This window comes from Melanostigma gelatinosum (genome assembly GCF_949748355.1).
Source record: "Melanostigma gelatinosum genome assembly, chromosome: 15".
NCBI lineage: Eukaryota > Metazoa > Chordata > Actinopteri > Perciformes > Zoarcidae > Melanostigma > Melanostigma gelatinosum.
In genome coordinates, this window is record NC_136648.1 from 22476701 (window position 1) to 22497936 (window position 21236).

General features: G+C 46.5%; 1 protein-coding gene across 1 annotated transcript in view; it reads right to left on the reverse strand.

Moving 5' to 3' along the window:
* Positions 1-21236, reverse strand: part of chd7 (chromodomain helicase DNA binding protein 7) — a gene marked incomplete at its 5' end in the record, with an annotated part of 50522 nt that overhangs the window by 11366 nt on the left and 17920 nt on the right. The window contains 22 exons of the mRNA XM_079285324.1: positions 1819-1908; positions 3235-3394; positions 4122-4321; positions 6468-6679; positions 7760-7870; positions 7956-8135; positions 8612-8779; positions 8912-9107; positions 9212-9428; positions 9537-9726; positions 9837-9935; positions 10027-10170; positions 10486-10662; positions 12214-12457; positions 12925-13046; positions 14655-14792; positions 14917-15000; positions 15466-15580; positions 15999-16054; positions 17392-17457; positions 17778-17903; positions 18613-18757. Coding sequence (XP_079141450.1) covers positions 1819-1908; positions 3235-3394; positions 4122-4321; positions 6468-6679; positions 7760-7870; positions 7956-8135; positions 8612-8779; positions 8912-9107; positions 9212-9428; positions 9537-9726; positions 9837-9935; positions 10027-10170; positions 10486-10662; positions 12214-12457; positions 12925-13046; positions 14655-14792; positions 14917-15000; positions 15466-15580; positions 15999-16054; positions 17392-17457; positions 17778-17903; positions 18613-18757 — 3240 coding nt within the window. The remainder of the gene's footprint in view (positions 1-1818; positions 1909-3234; positions 3395-4121; positions 4322-6467; positions 6680-7759; positions 7871-7955; positions 8136-8611; positions 8780-8911; positions 9108-9211; positions 9429-9536; positions 9727-9836; positions 9936-10026; positions 10171-10485; positions 10663-12213; positions 12458-12924; positions 13047-14654; positions 14793-14916; positions 15001-15465; positions 15581-15998; positions 16055-17391; positions 17458-17777; positions 17904-18612; positions 18758-21236) is intronic.

The following is a 21236-nucleotide window of genomic DNA, read 5'->3' on the forward strand; positions in this document are numbered from 1 at the left end:
TATATTCACATGTTAGTCTTGGTGATGATCAGGGAGCATACTCTGGAACGAGTGCTGTCAAAAATATCAAAGTATGGATACGCAGCATCCGGTTCATCAAGACTCCATGTTTTTCACAATTCATGTGTGATTCTGACACTTTGATTTCCTAATGTCCCTAATTTTAACGCTTCGGGCCCCATGCGGGCTCCAACCACGTATCAACAGCCTCCGTCCAATAAATCTAAATCTTAATAAGCTGGTAGGGGAGTCACCACGGAGACAGTGATGCACTTTATGGATGTGATCCAGTAAATTCTGGTCGCAGTGGAAAAACCCTTTTTAATAAATAAATGCAGATGATTCATTATTTTTCATACCTCTAAATTCGACAGCAGCTTGAGATGTATGACAGAGCAGCTAAACTCAGACTACCAGCTTATGAGGTCTCGCTTTAAAAAAAACAACTAAAACCACTTATTTGGTCAGCAACAGCAACTCTCCGTGAATGTAAATGACAAACTGACAATAATTATAATGAGTGAGGTTGTTTTTTGCAGAGAGGATTTTATGTTGTGGCACCAAAAAAAAAGAAAAAGAAAGAAACCTCCATTTTGGAAAGAAGGTAGAAAATGGTGTTTCCAGCTAGCTCTGGAGAGAAAGGGTACAATAAACAATGGAAGCAGAGAGACAGAGGGTGACAGGAGGGGAGAAGAAACCAGGGAAACAGTCCCTTATCTCTGCAAACAGCAGCATGCCCGGCCTTGGCAACGCACACGCCAAGACTGGCATGCTAAATCCCCCTGGCATATGTTGGCACGATGGCACCCCGTATGCTCACGTCTGGCATGCACTGACACACACGCACGCGCCATATACACACACACACACGGGCCTGTCACAGTAGCCATTGAGGGGGGGGGGGAGCGAGAGCACGAGAGCGAGAGAGGGGAGGGGGATAGATCAACATGAAGTGCACGTGCTCCACATTATAAATGCAGTCACATCTGGGTGAAAGGGTGATGGGAGGGGGGGTAAGATGATGAGAGACTAAAGTGGACTGCAGAGAGAAAGGGGGAGAGAGATGAACAGATGGCAAGAAAAAGTGTTGCGTGACGGAGAAGAAGATGGAGGGAGCGGTGACGGAGTCATCAGAGTGAGACCTCCACATGGACAGCATCGCTCTGTGAAACCTCGAGCCCAGTGAGAAGAAGTCTCGTTGACGCGTGGAGGGAAAAGAAAACGCTCTAAATGGGTCAAAACTGTGATAAAAAGCTGATTGTCCCCAGATAAAGACACTGTGTTGTATCTGTCAGAATAGAAAGAAACCAGCCAAAGAGGCCAATAGAACAGGCAGAGATATACACTCTAGTAATAATTCATCACACGCTCATAAATATCAATCTCTCAACTCACTCTCATGATGCAGCCAATACATGAAAGCCTTTCCTTCAACTGTAATCAACTAGTGTGTCGTCTTCTAGGAAAAAACCTACAGGATGGATCTGGTGCTCTTTTGGGGATTGGATCTAATAGCAGGTTATGAGATTAAAGGTCTGGACAAAGAACCCAAACGGTAGTTCTGTTTTCTGTCCATCTGTTTTTTTTGTTGTTTTTTTAAAAATCGGTGATGTTAACAATGAAACAGATCACTAATAAGAACGTCTTGTTTTAAAATCTTCAGATGTCAGATTAGTTTGTTGTAAACAACAAGAGCTGCAGAGTGAGTTTGAGCAGCGAAAGGCTCAAAGTGAAGAGAGAAAGGTAAAGCTGAAACAGCCTCATGTGGTGGTCATCCATAGCGAGGGAGGATGCGGTTAAAGAGAAGTGTTCACTGACCTGGAGTCAGCTCCTTCCAGGGTGCGATCGGCCTGGTCGCCGATGACTTCCTGCCGCAGGTAATACAGCATCCTCACCCGCAGCAACACCCTGCAACACAAAGTCCATTAGTTAGCTTCTGCTGAATAACCTGAGAACCTTATTTTGCATGAGCTGACGAGATGGTTGTCAGAGTGATGGTGGAAGAACGGTTCTGGGTCATTGTAATCATTGTGTAAACTAAATTTTTTTGGAGCATTTGTTGAAAAATAAATAGTTTAAAATGAATGAATGTGAACCCTTTTCACAGACTCCACTTTGAGAATCATTGATAGAATGCAATTCTTTTTCAAAAACGTATTTCCCCACTTGTTATTCATAACATTTCCATATAAAGCCTCTGATATGGGAGATTTCATCACCTGACTCGACTGGAGGACGAGCTGTGAAGAAGCAGAAGTAGCTCAGTGAGCTACAACTCTGCAGCTGAAATACCGGCTGCAGAATCATACATTACTGCTTTCAGCGGCTTCTACAACTGCTGCCTAATAGATGGCCTTCTTCTCTGGACACGAACACGGATGTCAGAGTCATACTCTTCCAGCATCCCCCCCAGTAAAACTGATCACTTCAGCCACGGCTCAAGAATGAGAGTCCGATCTGATCTCCTGACGCTGGAAACGCTGCTAACCGGGAGACGTGCCTTCACTGTAAACATTTGTCACCAGGATTTAATGCCAATAACGGACGGAGGAGGAGGGGCGGGGGTGGGGGGGAGAGCAGTGAGGAAAAGAACTGAAAGGACAGAGAGCGGCGTTGCTGGTGGGGACAGAAAGTTTTGGAGAGGCAGCGAAGACGGGGGGAGGGTATAAAAGCCACTATGCAGTGTGAGTGTGTGTTTGTGCATCAATGGCATCACAACTTGCCGTGTGTGTTTGTTGGCAGGCTGTGTGAGCTCATCCATCAATGTGCCAGGCCTGATTAGCCACACAACGCTGTGCTCCAGCCTAGCAGATGGCACCACATAATCACCCCCAAGTGTGTGTGTGTGTGTATGTGTGTGTGTGTGTGTGTGTGTGTGTGTGTGTGCGCGCGCGCGCGCGCGCGCGAGCGTAAGTGCGTTCTTTCACCAACTTCCAACAGGTCTGCCTGCCTAGCACCTGGCCTGGCACACACGCACGCACACAAACAAACTTCCCCCTCAAGAAGAAGGAAAAAAATCTTGGGATTGAGGCCTATCGCCCTGACAACAGAGGAGAGAGAGAGCTGACCAAGGGCAACGATCCAGCGTGTGTGTGTGTGTGTGTGTGTGTGTGCTACAGCCATGGCTCCGTCCACATTAGCTCAGTATCCATAGCCTAATAAGCCTTTTATAAACTGTTACTGGGCCCCTGCAGTGTGTGTGTGTGTGGAGTGTGTAGAATGAGGAGGCCCTACTTGTTACAGTGGTGTTTCAGGTGTCTCTTGTAGCTATCCTCTTGCAGTAAGTGGTCGGGGTTGCAGCTGGCCAACCAATCGGCTCGCGGCGTCTGCGGAGGAGGGGCTAGGGGCTTCCCCTTCTTGCCCTTCCTGCCCCGAGGGACTGGAGTGGAGAGACCTGGGGGGGAGGGGGGCAAGGTGCTCAGACAATGGTAGGGTACTTCTACGAAACTTTAAAGCATTATAGTAGCACAAGCCAGGAGATAAAAGAGGGACAGAGACGGACTGAGTGCCACTGTTGTGTGTTTGAGAGAGCGATGGGAAGATTTCGTTATTCTATTTAACTACATTTTATTCTTGTGTTCTTTCGTCAGCGCTATATTGCACGTTGAGGTTAGTGTTTAAACACTGGTTTAGACAATTGAAAACTTTTAATTGTTTTCTGGAAATCTTACTCTCGGGAAATGTTTTAATTTTTATTCAAGTGTCATAGCATTGTTTTGTTACGCCAAAACTCAGGTACGTATCTCTGTTTTTATACTTTTCTATAGCTGAGGGATCAGACACGAATATAAAAACAATCACTCCGTTTCGGTAAGAATCCTCAAGAGTCCTGTTAAGTGGCCAACTCACTGAGCCTAAACACACTGGTGTTATTCTAACTAGCAGCTAACTCTTCTCACTACTTTCTCTCCAACAATCAGCTCTGGTAAGCAATGAAAACTCGTTAGGCAAGACACGACTTTAAAATGATGACTTGCATGAGGTTTCTCCTCTGCAGCAGTCATTCTGAGCTGTGACATGTAGTGTTGGGGCTGTGTGACTATATGTGCTTACGCAGTCCATACAGAGTGAGTCTATAGCTGAGTCAGGTATGCGTGCGTGTGTGTGTGTGTGTGTGTTACCAGAGTGGTTGGTCAGCGTCTTGGTGGTCCCGTCTGCACTCGGGGTGATCAGGTCCCAGATGAAGCTCTTGATGTTCTCGTCTCCGCGGTAATGCAGCAGGCAGTAGGCCAGCAGGGCCCTGCAGATAGTCTCCACGTCGGCCTCCTTCAGGGGCCGCTTGAAGCGCCCGTGAGCCAGGATGTCGCTCCACCTGCCCCACCTGAAGACATGGAGGAAACAGGAAGGGACACAGTCAGCCGATTACATCAAATATCCACGTCGAGTTGGGAAACAGCCTCCACTTGTAAAAAGATGGTCAAGCTAATCCCCATGAGTTACAACTGAATAAATAGTATAGAAAATGAATGAGCATGAAAATAAATACTGCCTGCAAACTATATTTCAGAGAAAACAAAACTATTTTGTGAAAAACTAGTCAAACTTAATAATAAAGGATAAAGTTGCAAAGACCAATCTAACTTCAAAATCCAAGTACACCACCTCCGAGTGTCATTCGGGAACTTCCTGTTTCCACAGACAAAGTTTCACTTCGTGATAATAGCAGACCACCTCAGAGTCACTATATCAGGACATTCTGATGAGGAGTTTCAAAATAAAAGCCCTCTAAAAGGTCACATACGAGCTGCGTTCCCTCTAAATTAAGATGAGTTTACCAGAATGATGATGCTGGTATGATCATACACAGATAAACGTTATTTTACAGACAATATGACAATATCAAGAAATAGAAATACTATCAGATAATGTAGGATGGATGGAATGTAGGAGAACGTTTTGTAATGAAGAGGGTGAAAGTCTCAAATAAATACATATTCCTAAAGATGAACCTGCTATACTTAGATAACGATAGTGTGAACTGAAACCTGAATGTTTTCTATCCTACAATGACTAAACTGTAACAGTCGCCCTAACTAGAACAACCCAGACATCCCACTATGTGTGTGTGTGTGTGTGTGTGTGTGTGTGTGTGTGTGTGTGTGGATCACACCCCGAACACGCCCCCACCCAGCGAGCAAGCGATCTAAAGGCTGATGTGGCGTTCCTCACGGTGTCCTGAAATCTTTCCACTGCTGCTTCCAAATCTCCACTGAACCATGTGACCTTCCTCTGAATGATTTTAGGCGGGTGGGGGTGGGGGTGGTGGTGGTGGGTGGAATGGTGGACCAGGACGAGACGGATGATGGGAAAAGACAACAGAGCGGCCTGGGTGCAGAGGACGGGCCCAGTCAGACAGTGTGTTCTTGTGTCCTACAGCCTCGGGCCACGAGACTAGACTAACAATAACAGCGCTGACATCTCACTAGCACCACTGTTCTGTCTTAATGCGCACACACACACACACACACACACACACACACACACACACACACACACACACACACACACACACACACACACACACACACACACACACACACACACACACACACACACACACACACACACACACACACACACACACACACACACACACACACACACACACACACACACACACACACACACACACACACACACACACGGTCACGCCAAGTCGGCCGTGAAAATGGATGGGTTTGCCCGATAATCAGTCTGTGGTAAGTGTGTCAATTTGCCTCTCAGTGTGCGTGTGCCGTATAATGCAGTCTGAAGGCAGTGATCATTGTGTACTCGTACGATGCTCCTCTGTCACTGTACAGGTTAACAGACATTCCAATTAAATAGTGCTCTTTACAGCTCTAATGCAAGAACATATATCAACAGTTATTCCCTAGAGACAAATATGTGTTTTAAATAATTTAAAGCAATAAAAACAAAAAAACAGTGGACTCTCGTTTAAGAAAAGAGAGTGTGTGACAGGCAGTGTGTGAGTGTGTGTGTGCACTAGAATGCTTGGCGTGGAAAAGTGTGTCATGGTGTGTTTACAGGCATGTCGGATTAGTGCGTTTCTGCCCTCGAGTGCAGCGGTAGGTCTACTCATTCACTCCGTGTGCAGGTCTGCATCCGTTAACTCGCGTGCTCTATAACACCTCGTGTTGTACCGTCACCACTCATACCTGCTGCCGGGGGGAGTTTCTCTACAACTTGTATGAATGTTCGCTTCATATTTAGAAAACAGTTGTGAGTGGTATCCATCTTCTCATCCAGCTCTCGGCAACAAAGGAAAGCAAATAAGTTAATTTCCCAAACCAATCCTTCAAATAAAACTGTAAGCAGATCACTTATTCCAATGGAGCATTTTCGCTCTTCATGGCATCGTATCATCTGTGGCCCCTAACAGCCTGAATCTAAAAGAAACACTTCAGATTTCATGGTTTGTAAATCCTGTCTGGTTCTTGAGTGGGAAACATGAACATGTGACTGACCCGTAGACCAGCAGGTTCTTCTCCACTCTGAAGCACTCGGACCGGGGGTACCCCTGGGTTTTGTCCTGGGGCCGGCGGGGTTTGGACGAAGGCTTGCTCGGCTCGTCCTCGTCGCTCTCCAGCTCGGAGAACTCCAGCATCTCGTCCTCTTTGGCACTGCTGAAGTGCCGCGTTTGCTTCCTCACCCTCGGCGTGTCGATCACCAGCGTGTTCTGGAGACAAAGTCAGCGGTTATCGTGTTCATTCCTTCTTTTTCGATTATTTACTAAGAACCTTGTTTCAATTACAGATGGCCTGAAATCCATTCACAGCAATATGCAAAGCACCTTCTGCTTTACTCCTGAGAGGTGGCCCAGGTGTACCTGTACATTCTGACTTCTATGAGAACACACAACGTCTTCTGTACAAAGTCAGATTAATTGGATATTCGGGCCTGATGCTGAGAACATTTCTGTCCGGCTCAAACAAACTGCCGTTAATTATCTTGTCTAATGAATTACATTTTTGTTCAATTAATTACCCCCCCTCCACTTGCACAGCCATTAATATGCGCAAACAGGGCCGTAGTTAGCTCTGCAATTATCACAGAGCGCCGCCGTCGTTTCCATTTGAACATCACACAATGAGAAGTCCCAGGGGAAGCGGCCCCACGTCCACGCTCCTGGAGCAGGATTAAGTGTTCCAGTGGCGGGCCCTCCACCAGAGAGGAGACGAGCCAACCAGGAGGAACAAATACACAAATACAAAACGAGACGGGGAAGCAGAGCAAGAATATAAAGATGGCTGTTAGCAGAGCACTCAACGGGTGTGCAAGAATGTGAGTGAGCTTGTGTTTCCGTCTGTGTGTGTGTGTGAGAGAGAGAGCACTAGCCTAAGTGATATCTCTGTACCCTCCAGGCATCTGCGCTCTGTTAAGTGGAGCTAAGCAGCTTACTCTCTCTCGCTCAAACACACACACGAGAGCAGGGAAACATGGGTAATTAAGGAAGAGAGGAGATTCCCAACTGTCAATATTAATCTCTCTCTCTCTCTCTCTGCTTCCCTCCTGATCTATCAGTCTCTCCCTCCTCCTCCTCCTCTTCCTCCTCGCTTGTGGTGATAGCGGTGACTAATTACCACTGCTAGTCCCCTTTACATAGGGGGACACCACCAAGTGCGTGTGTGAGGACTTTGTGATCGCTCTCTTTCTCTACGGCTACATCATTCGTGTGTGTGTGCGCTCGAGGGCGGGCTTTACACAGCAGGTACTTGTGTTATCAGTGTGTATGCACAGCTGTGTGTGTGTGTAGTACCCGTCCATTGATGGCGTCCAGGTCAAGCTCCGCCTTCTTGGCCCATTTCTGCCAGAAGTCCGGATCCTCCAAAGAAATGTCGGTTCGGTTACCCGCTGCGACAAAACTGGCCTGCAGAGGGAGGAGAACTCATTGGTCAGCGGCGGTTCCTCAGACGGCGTCAATAGATGCGACGGAATGGGGGCGACCCGGTTACCTTAGCGAAGGTGGAGCCCTTGCCCTCAGACTCGATGGCGATGGTGTGGGTTCGTCTCTGGAGGATCTGGTCGATGTCTTCCTCGCAGAACTTGGAGCCCTCGTCCTCCTCGTCCATCAGAGCCCCGTACGCTCCCTTTCTCAGAAGGTCCTCCACCTCCTTCTTGGATAACTGCTGGACCTTGCACCAGAGACAAACGTCATGACGAATGTTAAAGTGAGCACACAGACACCGTCCGTTTTGTTTTCATTTTATGTTTGTACGGTTTGGGGTGCCCTGTTCTAACCAGAGGGATCAGACATGAACCCAAAGAGGGGTCTGACAACATTAGACAGCTAAACGGCATCACGCTGAACACTAGTCCGCCTTTATCTTAAAGGTGGTAAAGTCATGTGACCGTGGTGGAGTTACTTTATAGATTTTTACTTCGGATTTAAGTTACGTGAAAAAAAATCATGAAAGTGGTGTTAATTGTGAAGATTATCTTGCTGAACAAAATGTGCAAGTAATCAAACTTTGATCTTATTTTCTGCAATAATCGAAACGGAAAGTCCTTCAGACACACGGCGCACTAAGCAGATTCACTTACAGGACAAACATCAACCTGAAGCCATCGCTGTGGATACTAGGTGTGTAAGATGTGCGATGCTTCTCACCCCGCTGTTGGCGTTCTCTCGTCCGCTCATGCTCTGGAGAACGGCCTTGTCCAGCCCCAGCTTCAGACTAGCTTTGTCGAACATCTCCCTCTCGTAGCTGTTCCTGGTGATCAGACGGTAGATCTTGACCGCCTTGGACTGGCCGATACGGTGGCACCTGGCCTGGGCCTGAAATGGGGGGGGGGGGGACACAGTCAGGGAGTCAGGCACGTTGTCCTAACAGCGGATCTCACTTCCTCTTCTGTCCTGGCCGGCAGAGACATTACATCCAGCAGTGGGGCCGATCAGAGCGGTTCATACCTGCAGGTCATTCTGAGGGTTCCAATCAGAGTCAAAGATGATGCAGGTGTCTGCTGCGGTCAGGTTGATGCCGAGTCCTCCAGCTCTCGTACACAGCAGGAAGACAAAGCGGTCCGAGTCGGGTCTGGAGAAGCGGTCGATGGCTGCCTGCCGCAGGTTGCCACGAACTCGACCGTCTATCCGTTCGTAGGGATATCTGGACACAGAGCGGTGCGTTATTATCAGTAACCTCCCGGAACGCCGTAGTAAAGATGGACCAAAACAGAACGAGGCGTCCCAACACATCTCGTCTCCACTCACCGTTTCTGGATGAGGTAGTCCTCCAGGATGTCCAGGCAGCGGACCATCTGGCTGAACACCAGGACTCGGTGTCCGCCGGCCTTCAGTTTGGGCAGCAGCTTGTCGATGAGCACCAGCTTGCCGGCGGCCTGGACCATGGCCTGGAGGGCCATGTCCGGCATGTCCGCCCTGCCGCCGTGGGACTCCCTGAAATCCTCGGCGATCTTCTCTTCCGCTCCTGGATGCAGGAAAACAATTCAACTTCAGCAGGACACAAAGACATTCTGAGTTTGGTTCATAGAATCTTCCTACTTTTAGAAGTGCCTGTGTGTGTTCATGTGTATACCATTAATGAGGTAGGGGTGGTTGCAGCATTTCCTCAGCTCCATCATGGTGTTGAGGAGGTTGGGGACGTTGGGTCCTCCACCACCGCCACCTCCTCCTCCTCCCCCCCCTGCACCTCCTTTTGACAGGAAGGAGAAATTCTTCTCCAGAATGGCCCGGTAGTATTTCTTCTGGATGTTAGTCAGCTCCACCTGATGAAAACAAGAGTTAAGTCAATTTGTTTCTCCTTCTCTCAAATATGACTCTTACCAGCGCTCACACGCAACACTGTCTTTTGGTGCTGAGATCATCTCGGTCCTACCTCGATGATCGTCTCCTCCTTCGGGGCCAGGTTCTTCTCCACGTCCTCCTTCAGTCTTCTCAGCATCATGGGCTTCAGAATGGCCTGCAGTTTCTGAACCTGAGATGGACAGACGAAATGTTAACACTTGTGGAATTTTAAGAACTGAATAAAGATGACAACTCCACCCCCCCCCCAGTCGTCCGTTTACCTGCTCTTCCGTCTTAAGGTCTCCGAATTCAGTCATGAATGTCTGTTCCGACGGGAACCGCTCGGGCTCCAGGAAGTTAAGTAAGCTGAAGAGCTCCTCCACTGTGTTCTGGAGAGGAGTTCCCGTCAACAGAACTTTGTGCTCCTGGAGGAGGGAGGGAGGAAATTTGAGTTTCTAAAATGGGAAGCCCAAAGGGAAGGCGAGAGGGATCGAGTAACACGTCTCAGGTACTGGCTGATCTCAAGTTTCTACAAGACCTTTGAAAAGCTAAAATGCTGCTTCTTGTTTTATCAACCTGTACTCAGTGTGCCAAGAAACTACAACAAATACCTCAGAATGGGGACTTTTTAGAGCCTTGAGTTCAAGTAGTATAAGTAAGCGCATGTAATCGACTTGATGTCAGAACTAACAACTGATTGCAGTTGCTCCTGCGTTCCTCCGGCCCTGGCCACCACTCACCATGTCCATCATTTTGAGTCCTTCCAGTAGTTTGCAGTTGCGGTTTTTGAGGCGGTGGGCTTCGTCAATCACCACGCAGCGCCAAGGCACGCTGCGGAGCTCCGGGCAGTCGGTCAGAATCATCTCGAAGGTCGTTATCAAGGCGTGGAACCGATACGCTCCTTTTATTATCTTACCCTTAGAAGAGGGGAGAGAAGGAGGGTCAATAGGAGTCATCTTAAAGTCCTTTATGATCTTACCCTGTGGATCTGGGAGGGAAACAGTTTTCACGTTAAGTAAAAAGCAGTGACCGTGGGCCACAGCTGCTCTGTACATCTGTGAGAAAAAGCAAGAGAAGCTCTGAAATAGGAGGTTCAAATTTCTGCGACTAAACATTTTCCACGTGTTTTGTGCTGGTTTTCTTTATCCAAACCAGGTGAAATACACAATACAACATATAGCCATCTAAGACATGGCAGAAATGAACAGTGGAGACAGGAGGCGTCTGCTGTATGTCCCCCTCTGTCTGCAGATGAAGCAGGCAGTACAGCACAAAAGAACACGGCCTTTATGGCGACCTTGAGGATTACCTCAGCCTGGATTAGGAACAAGCAGCTAGCGAGGACGCGGCTACTACAGCTTATTTTCCTCAGAGGCTCACTGTGGCATAGGTTGCACTGAGAGATGTTGGCAGCATTGTGCAGTAGGAGCTTACAGCTACTGGACCATAAAGAGCTTACACAGCAGAGGAGCGCCGTACATCCCCAGCTGGCTGAAGATCTCCCCTGACGAGGAGGTGCTCGGATCTGCTGACTTTTCTACTGTGCAGCTTCGTCGGCCTCATCCTCAGTTCTCATACAGCGCTGCCAAGACCGTGTACAACCAGCAATCCAGATTCTGTTCCTTCGTCTATTTCTGCTTTACAAGCTGACAAGCTGAGGTTTAGGTTGAGCTTCCGTCACACGCTGAGTGACCGGCCAAACATTTTGTGTTTTGATGACAGCAAATTACACTCATTTTATGTAGAAATGTGGATACAGAAAGCCTGGATAAGACATTTATGAACCCTTGTGCTTCACTTTAAGAAATTTGGTTTGACGTCCTTAGAGGACAAATGTGTCCCCTTCCTAAAAATACTATTATTAACATTATTTTCCACTTGAACTGAAGTAAGTCTTTTAACCAACATCACTCTTGATCATAACTACCAAATATGCATTAATTTCCAAAATGTCAAGCTGTTTGTTTCCTTAATGCCACTGTTTTCTTTGTGTATTTAAAAAAATGGTTTTTATTCTTTGCTGTATATTCAACTCTAGAAGGATTTCCCTAGCAACAACATTTATATTAATGCATCAACTACTGCAGAAACCAGGAATACTGCACGTATTTACAACATAAGGCAAACATGAGATAATGACTCAATCTGGTGGAGTACAGTAAAAAGTAAAAGTTAGAAACCAGAGCTCTAGATTGAACACATGATGTAATGTATGATCTATACTGTAATGGTCGTGGGATCAAACAGGTCTGTATTTTGGCTACACAGTTTATTATGGACTTATTATAGGAGCTGAAATAAAAGAATGAGATTTGTTTGCCAGATGCATTAACACAACCAAAGTGATCAAAAAATGTAGACGCCCGTTCATTTTATCTAGTTACATCCATCAAATTACGTTTGTCTAAAAAAACAACATAATGCCTTAAAGCAAACTTTAAGGCCAGATTAGCCTCAGCCCCGTTTACCTGTGCGTCTCTGTAGTACATCTCGTAGGCCTGGATGGTCTTGCGGCTGGCCTGGCTGCCGTGGTAGACCACCGCGTTGAGCTCGGTCCAGGTCCTGAACTCCCTCTCCCAGTTGGGGATGGTGGAGAGCGGGGCGATGACCAGGAACGGCCCCTCGATGCCCTTCAAGTAAATCTCGTGGAGGAATGTAATGGACTGGATGGTCTTACCTAGACCCATCTCGTCTGCCAAGATACAGTTACGTCTGCGGACGAAAAGTGAACGAGATGCTCAAAACAACACATACATTTATATTTCGGTTCCACTAAACTAGCGTGGAACCCAAATCCAGATACCTTATACTCTAAAGACTTGAAAAATTGAATTCCTTCACATTTCCCCCGATCTAAAACACACCTCCAACACCTCCATGACTAATCTTCACTCTCAAACTGTAAGATATGTGGCCCTGGAACAGAAAAGGGTCCTTGTCCTCAGACTTAAGTCCAGCTTGTGTTGGTGCTCCTGACAGAAGTGGTCTACAGACTCTTGTGGTGCCATCAGAGCACGCCTTTAATCCATGGATGGCACCGGTGGGAGAACTTAGACCACACGATGCTCGAGGGTCACTTAATGTCCACTTAAGACTATTAAATGAGGCGCTATCACACACACAGCTAGCAGCAGCAGTTAGGGACTCATTCTAACAAAATAAAGTGAATGCAGACTTACGAGTTGTGCCAGTTGAAGGTTAGCCAGTTGAGGCCTTCTAGCTGGTATTCCCTGAGTGCGTTGCAGTTCCTGTAATCCTTGGAGCCCTCCAGCTTTTTCCAGTCGGTGGCAGGAGGCCGATCCTAGACGCACATTCAATTATTTATTAAACGACACTGAGGCTTAACGATCCTTCTGAATTCATTGGTGTAAGCATGTGGCTCTTTGAAATAGAGTAGATGGGTTGACGGAGGGTTTCACTGCCTCATGTAGAGGTAAAATAGTGGAGTAATTCATAAGTTCATTAGATGCAGCTACTATTTTGATTTAGCTGCTTTTCGTTCCTGAAATATGATTGATGCATGTAGCAGTTGTTTATTCTAAAAGACCCTTTCGGGGTAAGGAGGGCTCAGAATAGAAAGCCAAAGTCCTGACCCCCCTTTAAGCAACATGTTGATCCACATGAAAAATCAACGTGACCGTGGGTTAGTGTGAGGAATCTTGTCATGCACTAAACTGTTGACAAGTGGAATTTTGACCTTCGGAGTCACCAACATTCATCCTCTGGGGAAGATGAATGTCCATCCGTCAAATAGTTGAGCAGATGTTTCTTTGTTGGTCCAACCGGCCATCCCTCAAGCAACACTGCTAGTGTGGCTAAATGTATAGAAACACAAAAATACTGCCTCTGTGGAGCATTTCTAACATGGTCCTTAAAGACAGTTGGGATCTTTGGAAGTGGGCACACAGTTCTTCGAGATGAGGTTTGGAGAAACAGACAGGAGCACCAGCACGGAAGCAAAGTAATGTACTGCTGTGGACGTATTTTAGACACCTGGAAGAATCAATAACAGTTAAGTGTACTATACTATATGTAGAATATCTTCACCCGTTTACCTACAAACAGTCATTTTACCTTTGCAGAACACAGCAGTTGCTGGTCTAGCGCTGCCTCGATTGTTTAGTCAGTTTGGATTTAGGAAAGTCACACAACGACACAAACTAACCCACCGAGGCAGTGGTAGACCAGCACCGGCTGTGTTCTGAGAGGTAAAATGACTGGCTGTAACGTCACAAAGGGCTGTATGACAGCAAGGTAAAGTGGTGAAGATATTATAAATATAACGTACACAATATAGATTTGGTAAGCAGTACATTGCTTTGCTCCTGTGCTGGTTCTCCAGTCTGTTTCTATAAACGTCATCTACTGTAGTAAAACACTGACTATGGAGAAGAACCTCATACAAACACTTAAAAAAAATCTGAACTATCCCTTTAAGGAGAAACAGTAGGCAGCAGTTAAATAGATGGACACAGGGAGAGAACGGAGTGATGAAGGAAAGACCACAGCCAGTCAGCTGCTTCTGTTCAGCATTAAACACACTGTTAGTGGTTTGGCTTGGCCACAAGAGCAGGGCGTGTGTGCGAGTGTGTGTGTGTGTGAGTGAGTGTGTAAGACCACAAGAACGTGGCCCTGTGGAGAGCAGTTAAGGGAGCTGTAAATCTGGAGGAGGAAGGAGTAGGCAGCGGGGCAGCAGGCCAACACACACAAACACACACGCCTACTGGGAGGAGGCTGGGACCCATATAGTACCCAACGAGCATATATACACACACACACACACACACACACACACACACACACACACACACACACACACACACACACACACACACACACACACACACACACACACACACACACACACACACACACACACACACACACACACACACACAGGGCTACTTGCCACTTTCGTAGTGTTGGGTGTGTGTGCTGCGATGCCTTCATATTCCTCTATCTTGGACTGGTCGATGTCGGCCTTCAGCTCCCAGGTAGAGTCTTCGTAAGGCAGACTGCACCATTTCACCAGATACAAGGTCACCGTCTGCACAGAAACACACACACACACACACACACACAGAGAAACAGGGAGGTTTGGTGAGTGTGTGTGCGTGCGGGGAGGGAGAGGCTCAAACCCCATGAAAGATGACAGAGAGAGATCAAAGCACCTCTCCGTTTTCATCTGGGCTCTCTGAAATGTCCAGTATGCGGTCCACCTCCACGTAGTCGGGGTTAAAAGGCTCGTCGTCCATCTGTGTGTGTGTGTGGGGGGGGGGGGGGGGGGGGGGGTAAAAATAGGCGATCAGTGATCGTTAATGCTTTCTATTCGCCGATCCCTGACAATGCTACATCGTCAACAACAAATCTGTGCTGAGAGCAAGTTCATGTTAGCATCACCGCTAACGTACGGAGGCTCCATTCAGTTACATTATGATGCCTTCATGCGCCGTTCAATGTGTTCACATGTCATTTTGTAAAATGTAGTCTTTGGTGAGACACTTCAATAAACAGTTTTCTGAAGGTGGTGTTTTCACAGCAATAAAAAATAAATGTTCGAAAAGGGAAATATGACCTGTTTAACTTCCTAACACTAGCTCTAAACAGTTTATAATACAGCATTTAAAGTACTTATCATTTTAATCAATAATCAATCCCTTCCTTCTTTTAAATGTTCTGACCCGTTGCTCATCGGTTGTAGTGAAGAGCGCAGGTCTTACCTCCGTGATGAAGCTGTTGAGTTGCTGCTTGGCCCGGAACCTCTTGACCTTTTGGTGTATTCTCTTGTCCTTCTCGAGCTCCTCCAGGTCTGCCCAGCGACAGTGGAGGTACGAACTGAGACACAAAGACACACCCAGGGGCTCATTTCACTCTGATCAAAGCCAGAGAATATTAACCTCCACACCACCGATCCTGTTGGTTACACACTTATTTGCAAGTTGTATGTTCACATTTGTGCATGCCGCTTCACTCTCATTTGCGTTGCGTTTTTTTTGCAATTCAAATGGAAATCTGATTAGTGCGAGTGGACACAAATGAAATATGGGCCGTCTGAATAAATGACAAAAGATGGAAGAAAAACAACCTACTACCACTGTTATTGATGCTAGAGTGAAGAAGGCTCTCAGGCTGAATATACTCAGCTTTTACACTTTGGACACCCTGAAGAGTGTGTGTGTTGAAAAAAAGAGGATCCCTGCTGTAAAAGACAAAAGAGGGTGACAGGGAGAGACAAAAACAGCGCGTTACTCACAAGCCCTTGAACTTGACGTAGAACTCCTCCACCTCCACTTCCTCCCCCGACTCCAGCTGGAAAAAAAAAGAAAAAAAGGTTAATAATGAGCAGATATAGTAACTGTGCGGTGAACGAGCAGTGTGTCATTGTAATACAACGTGTGGTTAAGTGGCACAGAAGGAGCCTGAAACAACATGTTCACATTAGGGTGAAGATGTGTGACATGTTTTTCACTGCGAGAGATTGATTGATATATCTCGATAGGAAAAAATACAGGGACTTTCACCCTGTCTGTATGTCGCTACATTTCAAAGTGAAGTGAATCAATCTGGTGCACTTTAGGGCTAAACTAAGAGGCTAAGTGAAGAACGTTGTGCCCTGGTAAAGAATGGACTCTCACAGGGAGCCGGCCCGTCGAGGTGAATTCCCCCGGACTGTGAGGACCAATATTGTTAGAAGTGTAACTATATTAGTGGCGGGTCTGTCTGGACGGGAGCTAACTACTGGGAAATACTGGATTAGTCATGGGAAATCAGAACTGTGGGAGTTTTCCTTTTGAATCAAGCAGCAAAAAAGCTGTGTACACACACACACACACACACACACAGGGACAATACTGGTTCATTCATTTTGCTTTTTGGGATAAAACAGAACAGCCAGATGTAGATGAAGCGTGCGGCGAAGTAGATGGAACATTTAAAATATGCCAACAGATTTTACTTCCAAACTAGAGACAGATTATTAGTCAAAGAAAAATATGTGGCAGAAAACACAAACATCAGAACGATGTTAAAAAAGTGTTTCTCTTGCTGTGTGCGTATGTGAGAAAGGGAAATACCAAAACAGTAGCTCTTTCAAGTGCAGCCGTCCACTTCCATTCACCATTACTACTGTAACACACACACACACTCTGCCTTGCTACTACTACTGTAATGCCATGAATCATCAATCACACACAGCCTGAGGAAACGCTAGCTTGGCGTCTGGCGTAGCTAGCATTGTGGTTTTGGCTGTGTGCCAAGCCTGAGGTCAACTCTGAATGGAGCGGTGTGTGTGTGTGTGTGTGTGTGTGTGCGCGCACGTGTAGGTGGGGGGGTAACCCATTGGCAGCTGGCTAGCAAAGAAAGGTTGGCTGGTGACTAGATGTGCGTGCGTTGGCTCAGGGATGAGCTTTCTTTAGACGAGCCACCTAAAACAAAGCCGGGTATAGAGAGAGACACACACACACACACACACACACACACACACACACACACGATGACACACGAGAGCTCACGTCTCCGCTTACCGAGTGAATACTCGCTGTCTGAGCTCTGTGTGTGTAATCTGCTCAGGCCAGCTGTGGAGCGGCTAATCAGATGACGTATACCGTGACTCGGCCAGTGTGTGCATGTCTGTTGAATCATCTCACCTGTTTCTTGGTGATGCGTTTGCCCATGATCTTCTCCACGACGGGCCCCTCGGTCTCAGCAAAGTCCTGCAAACACACACTGCTGTTATAACGCCTAAAGCGACTGACTTAAACTGCCCTTTAACAAAATAAAATTGGAAGAAGGTGCCAGACAGGAAACTATTCATTCAGTCTCCAAAGCGATCTACATTATTTCCACCGATGTCCTAATGTAACCCGTGACAGTTTAGTGACCGATACCTTGGTATGAGGGGGGAAATCTGATGGTTTAAAATGTGTAGCTTCTTTCTGTGAGATTACTTTATGTCAGACGCTGGCCACACACTCTTTAAATAGCGGTGTGACGGACCGTAGTAGATCCGACCCGTCGAGTCTTGCAGCTGTACCTGTTGTTGAGACGGGGACTTGGGTGCCGGCGAGTCATCTCCGCTGTCGTCGTCCTCCTCCGAGATCCTGAACTCCAGATCCTCCGTGTACCTCTTCCTCTTCACCTGGCGGCTGGAGCGACGCTTCTGTTGGACAGAGGGAGAGGACATCGGCTGTAAATTTGTCACCTTTTGCAGATATCCCAGCAGCAGCAGCAGCAGCAGCTTGATGACTCGTTCCCAATCCCCCCTTTCACTTGGTTCATTCAAAATGTCCACTGGTCGTAAAGCAGAGAGAGATGAGTAAAAGACACTCAACACATCAGAGAGCATACTGTGTGAGACTAGAGCAGCGCTGGAGACAGGAATCCACAGGAAACACACTTCATTGTCATTATTCTCTTCCATATGGTCCGGCATGTTTAGATCCATGTTTATATCAAAACGTTGCCAAATAATAAGGATGTGTGAGAAGGCAACTGTTGAGGTTCATATCTGAATGAGGGGCGCTAATAGCCAGCTGCTACTCTGTTTACATGGCCCACATAATCACATTCACACATACAAAATTGATCCGAGGGGTTTGAGGAGGGATACGGTGGAGTCCTGCTTTCTTCCTCCAAATTTTAAATTGTATTTCAAATAGTGCACTGAAAATAAATAAATGTATGCGACAGCTGAGAAGTTGCTGATAGTGCACGGTGTGAACTTGGTCTGTCAACATGGCTGGTTTACAGTAGACGCCTTCTTTGTCTACAGGCTGAGGGATGCCAAAGAGAAAAAATAAGGTTTGTGGCCTTCTGCTATTCTCGCTAGGCTTCCTGAAGAAACTATTGTTTCTATTTTAGATGCCAACCTGTACACCGTCATCGTCCTCCTCCTCAGGAGGCGAGGGGGGTGGAGACTTCACCTCCACGTCGTCGCTGACTGACGGCTCTCTCGTCCTCTTGGAATCCTTCTTAGCAGCGCTAGACCCGCCCTCAGACTCCACCTTCTTACTGCTGTGGAGAGAGAGGAAGAAGGAAATAAAACAACTTTATATCCACAGAAGAGACAAGTGGGTAAAATAAAACAACAGAAGACCAGTCCTCAAAGTGTTTCCTCCTTTACAGTTTACACACGACGAGGTAATCGTGTGTGTATGTGTGTGTGCGCCTGTCTGTCCCAGGGCAGTCGCCATGTTTGATTTACCCATTTAGAAATCATTAGTGTGCCTCAGGCTCTGGCACACAGGGGGTTAATGTGATGAAAGACGGTGAGGAGGCGGAGGGAGCAAGATGGAGAGATACAGGCACGGAGAAGGGGGGCAGAGAGAGTGAGACAGGGAGGGGGGGAGGGAGAGAGACAGGCAGACAGACAGGGGAGAGAGGCCCCAGAAAGAGGAGGAGGGGTTGAAAGGCCCTCAAGCTTCCTCTAATCTCTGGCATGGAGAGCAAGAGGAGCTGGCTCTATCTCTCTCACACACACACACACACACACACACAGCAGAGAAAGGAGAGGACACTCTGCACCCCTCTTCCGTCTCTCACACAGAACTCGCTTACTTCACTGCCACGACTATTATAAGGTTATTATATTATGAAGGCAGTTTACAAAATACTGATGTTTTAATACCAACATACAGTTGTATACTCAAGTCAAATATATGGTTTAAGTGACTATTTAGGAAACTAAACCTGAAGCTATGATCTGAAAACAAGCTGTTCAATAAGCTACTTCCATTAGAGTAGATGCACCACTCTCTTGGCCTTGTCAGACTGCAAAAACATAACTCCATTAGTACATTAGCCGTAGCCCAGGGGGCGACCAATGGGTCCGAAAAGAGATGCCGACGCTTCATGTGTTAAAGCTGCATTATCTCTACTGTCCATCAGGGGGCGACTCCTCTGGTTGTATAGAAGTCTATGAGCAAATAACTCTACTTCTCTTTTGATTTATTACCTCAGTAAACATTGTAAACATGAGTTTATGGTCTCAATCTCTAGTTTCAAGTCTTCAATACAGCATGACGTTCATTTAGTAAATTATGGCCCATTTAGAGTCAAATAGATCATAAAGCAGCATATAAAAATGAATGAATGTATTGTAGAAGGGATAAAAGGTTTCATAACAGATTTGTTAGCATTGGAGCCTCGTTTCTTTGCAGAACTGGAGCGAGCCATCCCAATCCAACCATACTTTTCTTAAATGACCAACATACAGTTATACATGTATGCCATAAAGGACACATTAACCTCCTCTACTAACTCACTATGAAAGACAATGTACAGAGCGCAAACAGCTGTGTCTTTCGTAGTTTGAGTGTTGCCCTTTGCAGTACTGTAAGCCTGGATCCTTCCCCCCTGCTCTCTCTCTCTCTCTCTCTCTCTCTCGCTCTCCCCCTCTGTCCCTGGGGCCCTTCTCCTTTCATCCTCACGCCAAAAGCAATCACCATCTCCCTGGTAACGGCTGGTCATGTGACCTGCACCTGTTCCTCTGGCTGGTCGCCACACGCTGGAGCCATCTGGCCACACACACACTTCTCCACTTGGCTGCCTTCTCCCCTCTCTTCCTCATAGCGCCTTCGTGGCCTCACTTCTTTCTTCAATCACTTCATCACCTCCCTAAAACTCTCGCTGCTCCGTCCATCTCTTCAGTCCTCTTCCTCTGCTGCTCAGACTACTCTCCTTTTGTATTTCCCGCTTAGTTGTCCCCAAACGCTTCAACTTGTACCACGATAAATTCCAAACAAGTTTGCAGACTCACGACAAACTGTTTTGTAATGCTGCTTCTGTGCAGCGGTAACGCACTATTCTAGTCATTCTGACAGAAGCAGCAGATAAAAAACATACTTTGCTTTGAATATATGAGAGTATGGAGAGGGGAGACGTTTACTCGTAAAGCACTGCTGGGAAGACATACGTGTAGCCAACAGGAAGTTAACGTCACACTGGTTCCCGCGTCAAAAAGCCAGTGGGATTTATTCATTGAACTTTAGATTACTGCAGAAAAATAAGCTCTGTGGCAAACAAACCTTCATGAAACGTACACGCTTTGTTCAGCAAGATAAATCTTCACAAATGATTAGGGGTGTAACGGTTCACAAAATTCACGGTTGGGTTCGATACAGTGGAGCCACGGTTCGGTACGGTTCGGTACAGTAGAAAACTATAAATGCCAGAGAAATGTACTTGATTTTAAAATATATTTATTCATTACAACTAACATCATGAAGTTATTCTTTGACTTTGAACAATGATGGAACTATACCTGAGTGACTCATCTTCTGGGGTGTCTTCTTAGCAACACATAAGCATCAAAAACAAAAACTGCTCCTTAATGTTATGTAGTATTGTTACTTACATCTTGCTTACATCTTGTATTGTTACTTACATCTTGCAAAAGAGATTTTTAATCTCAATAGGACTACCTGGTTAAATAAAGGTTAAAAAATAAAATAAAATTTAAATATTATTTTTTTTTATTCAAACGTATTGTTCG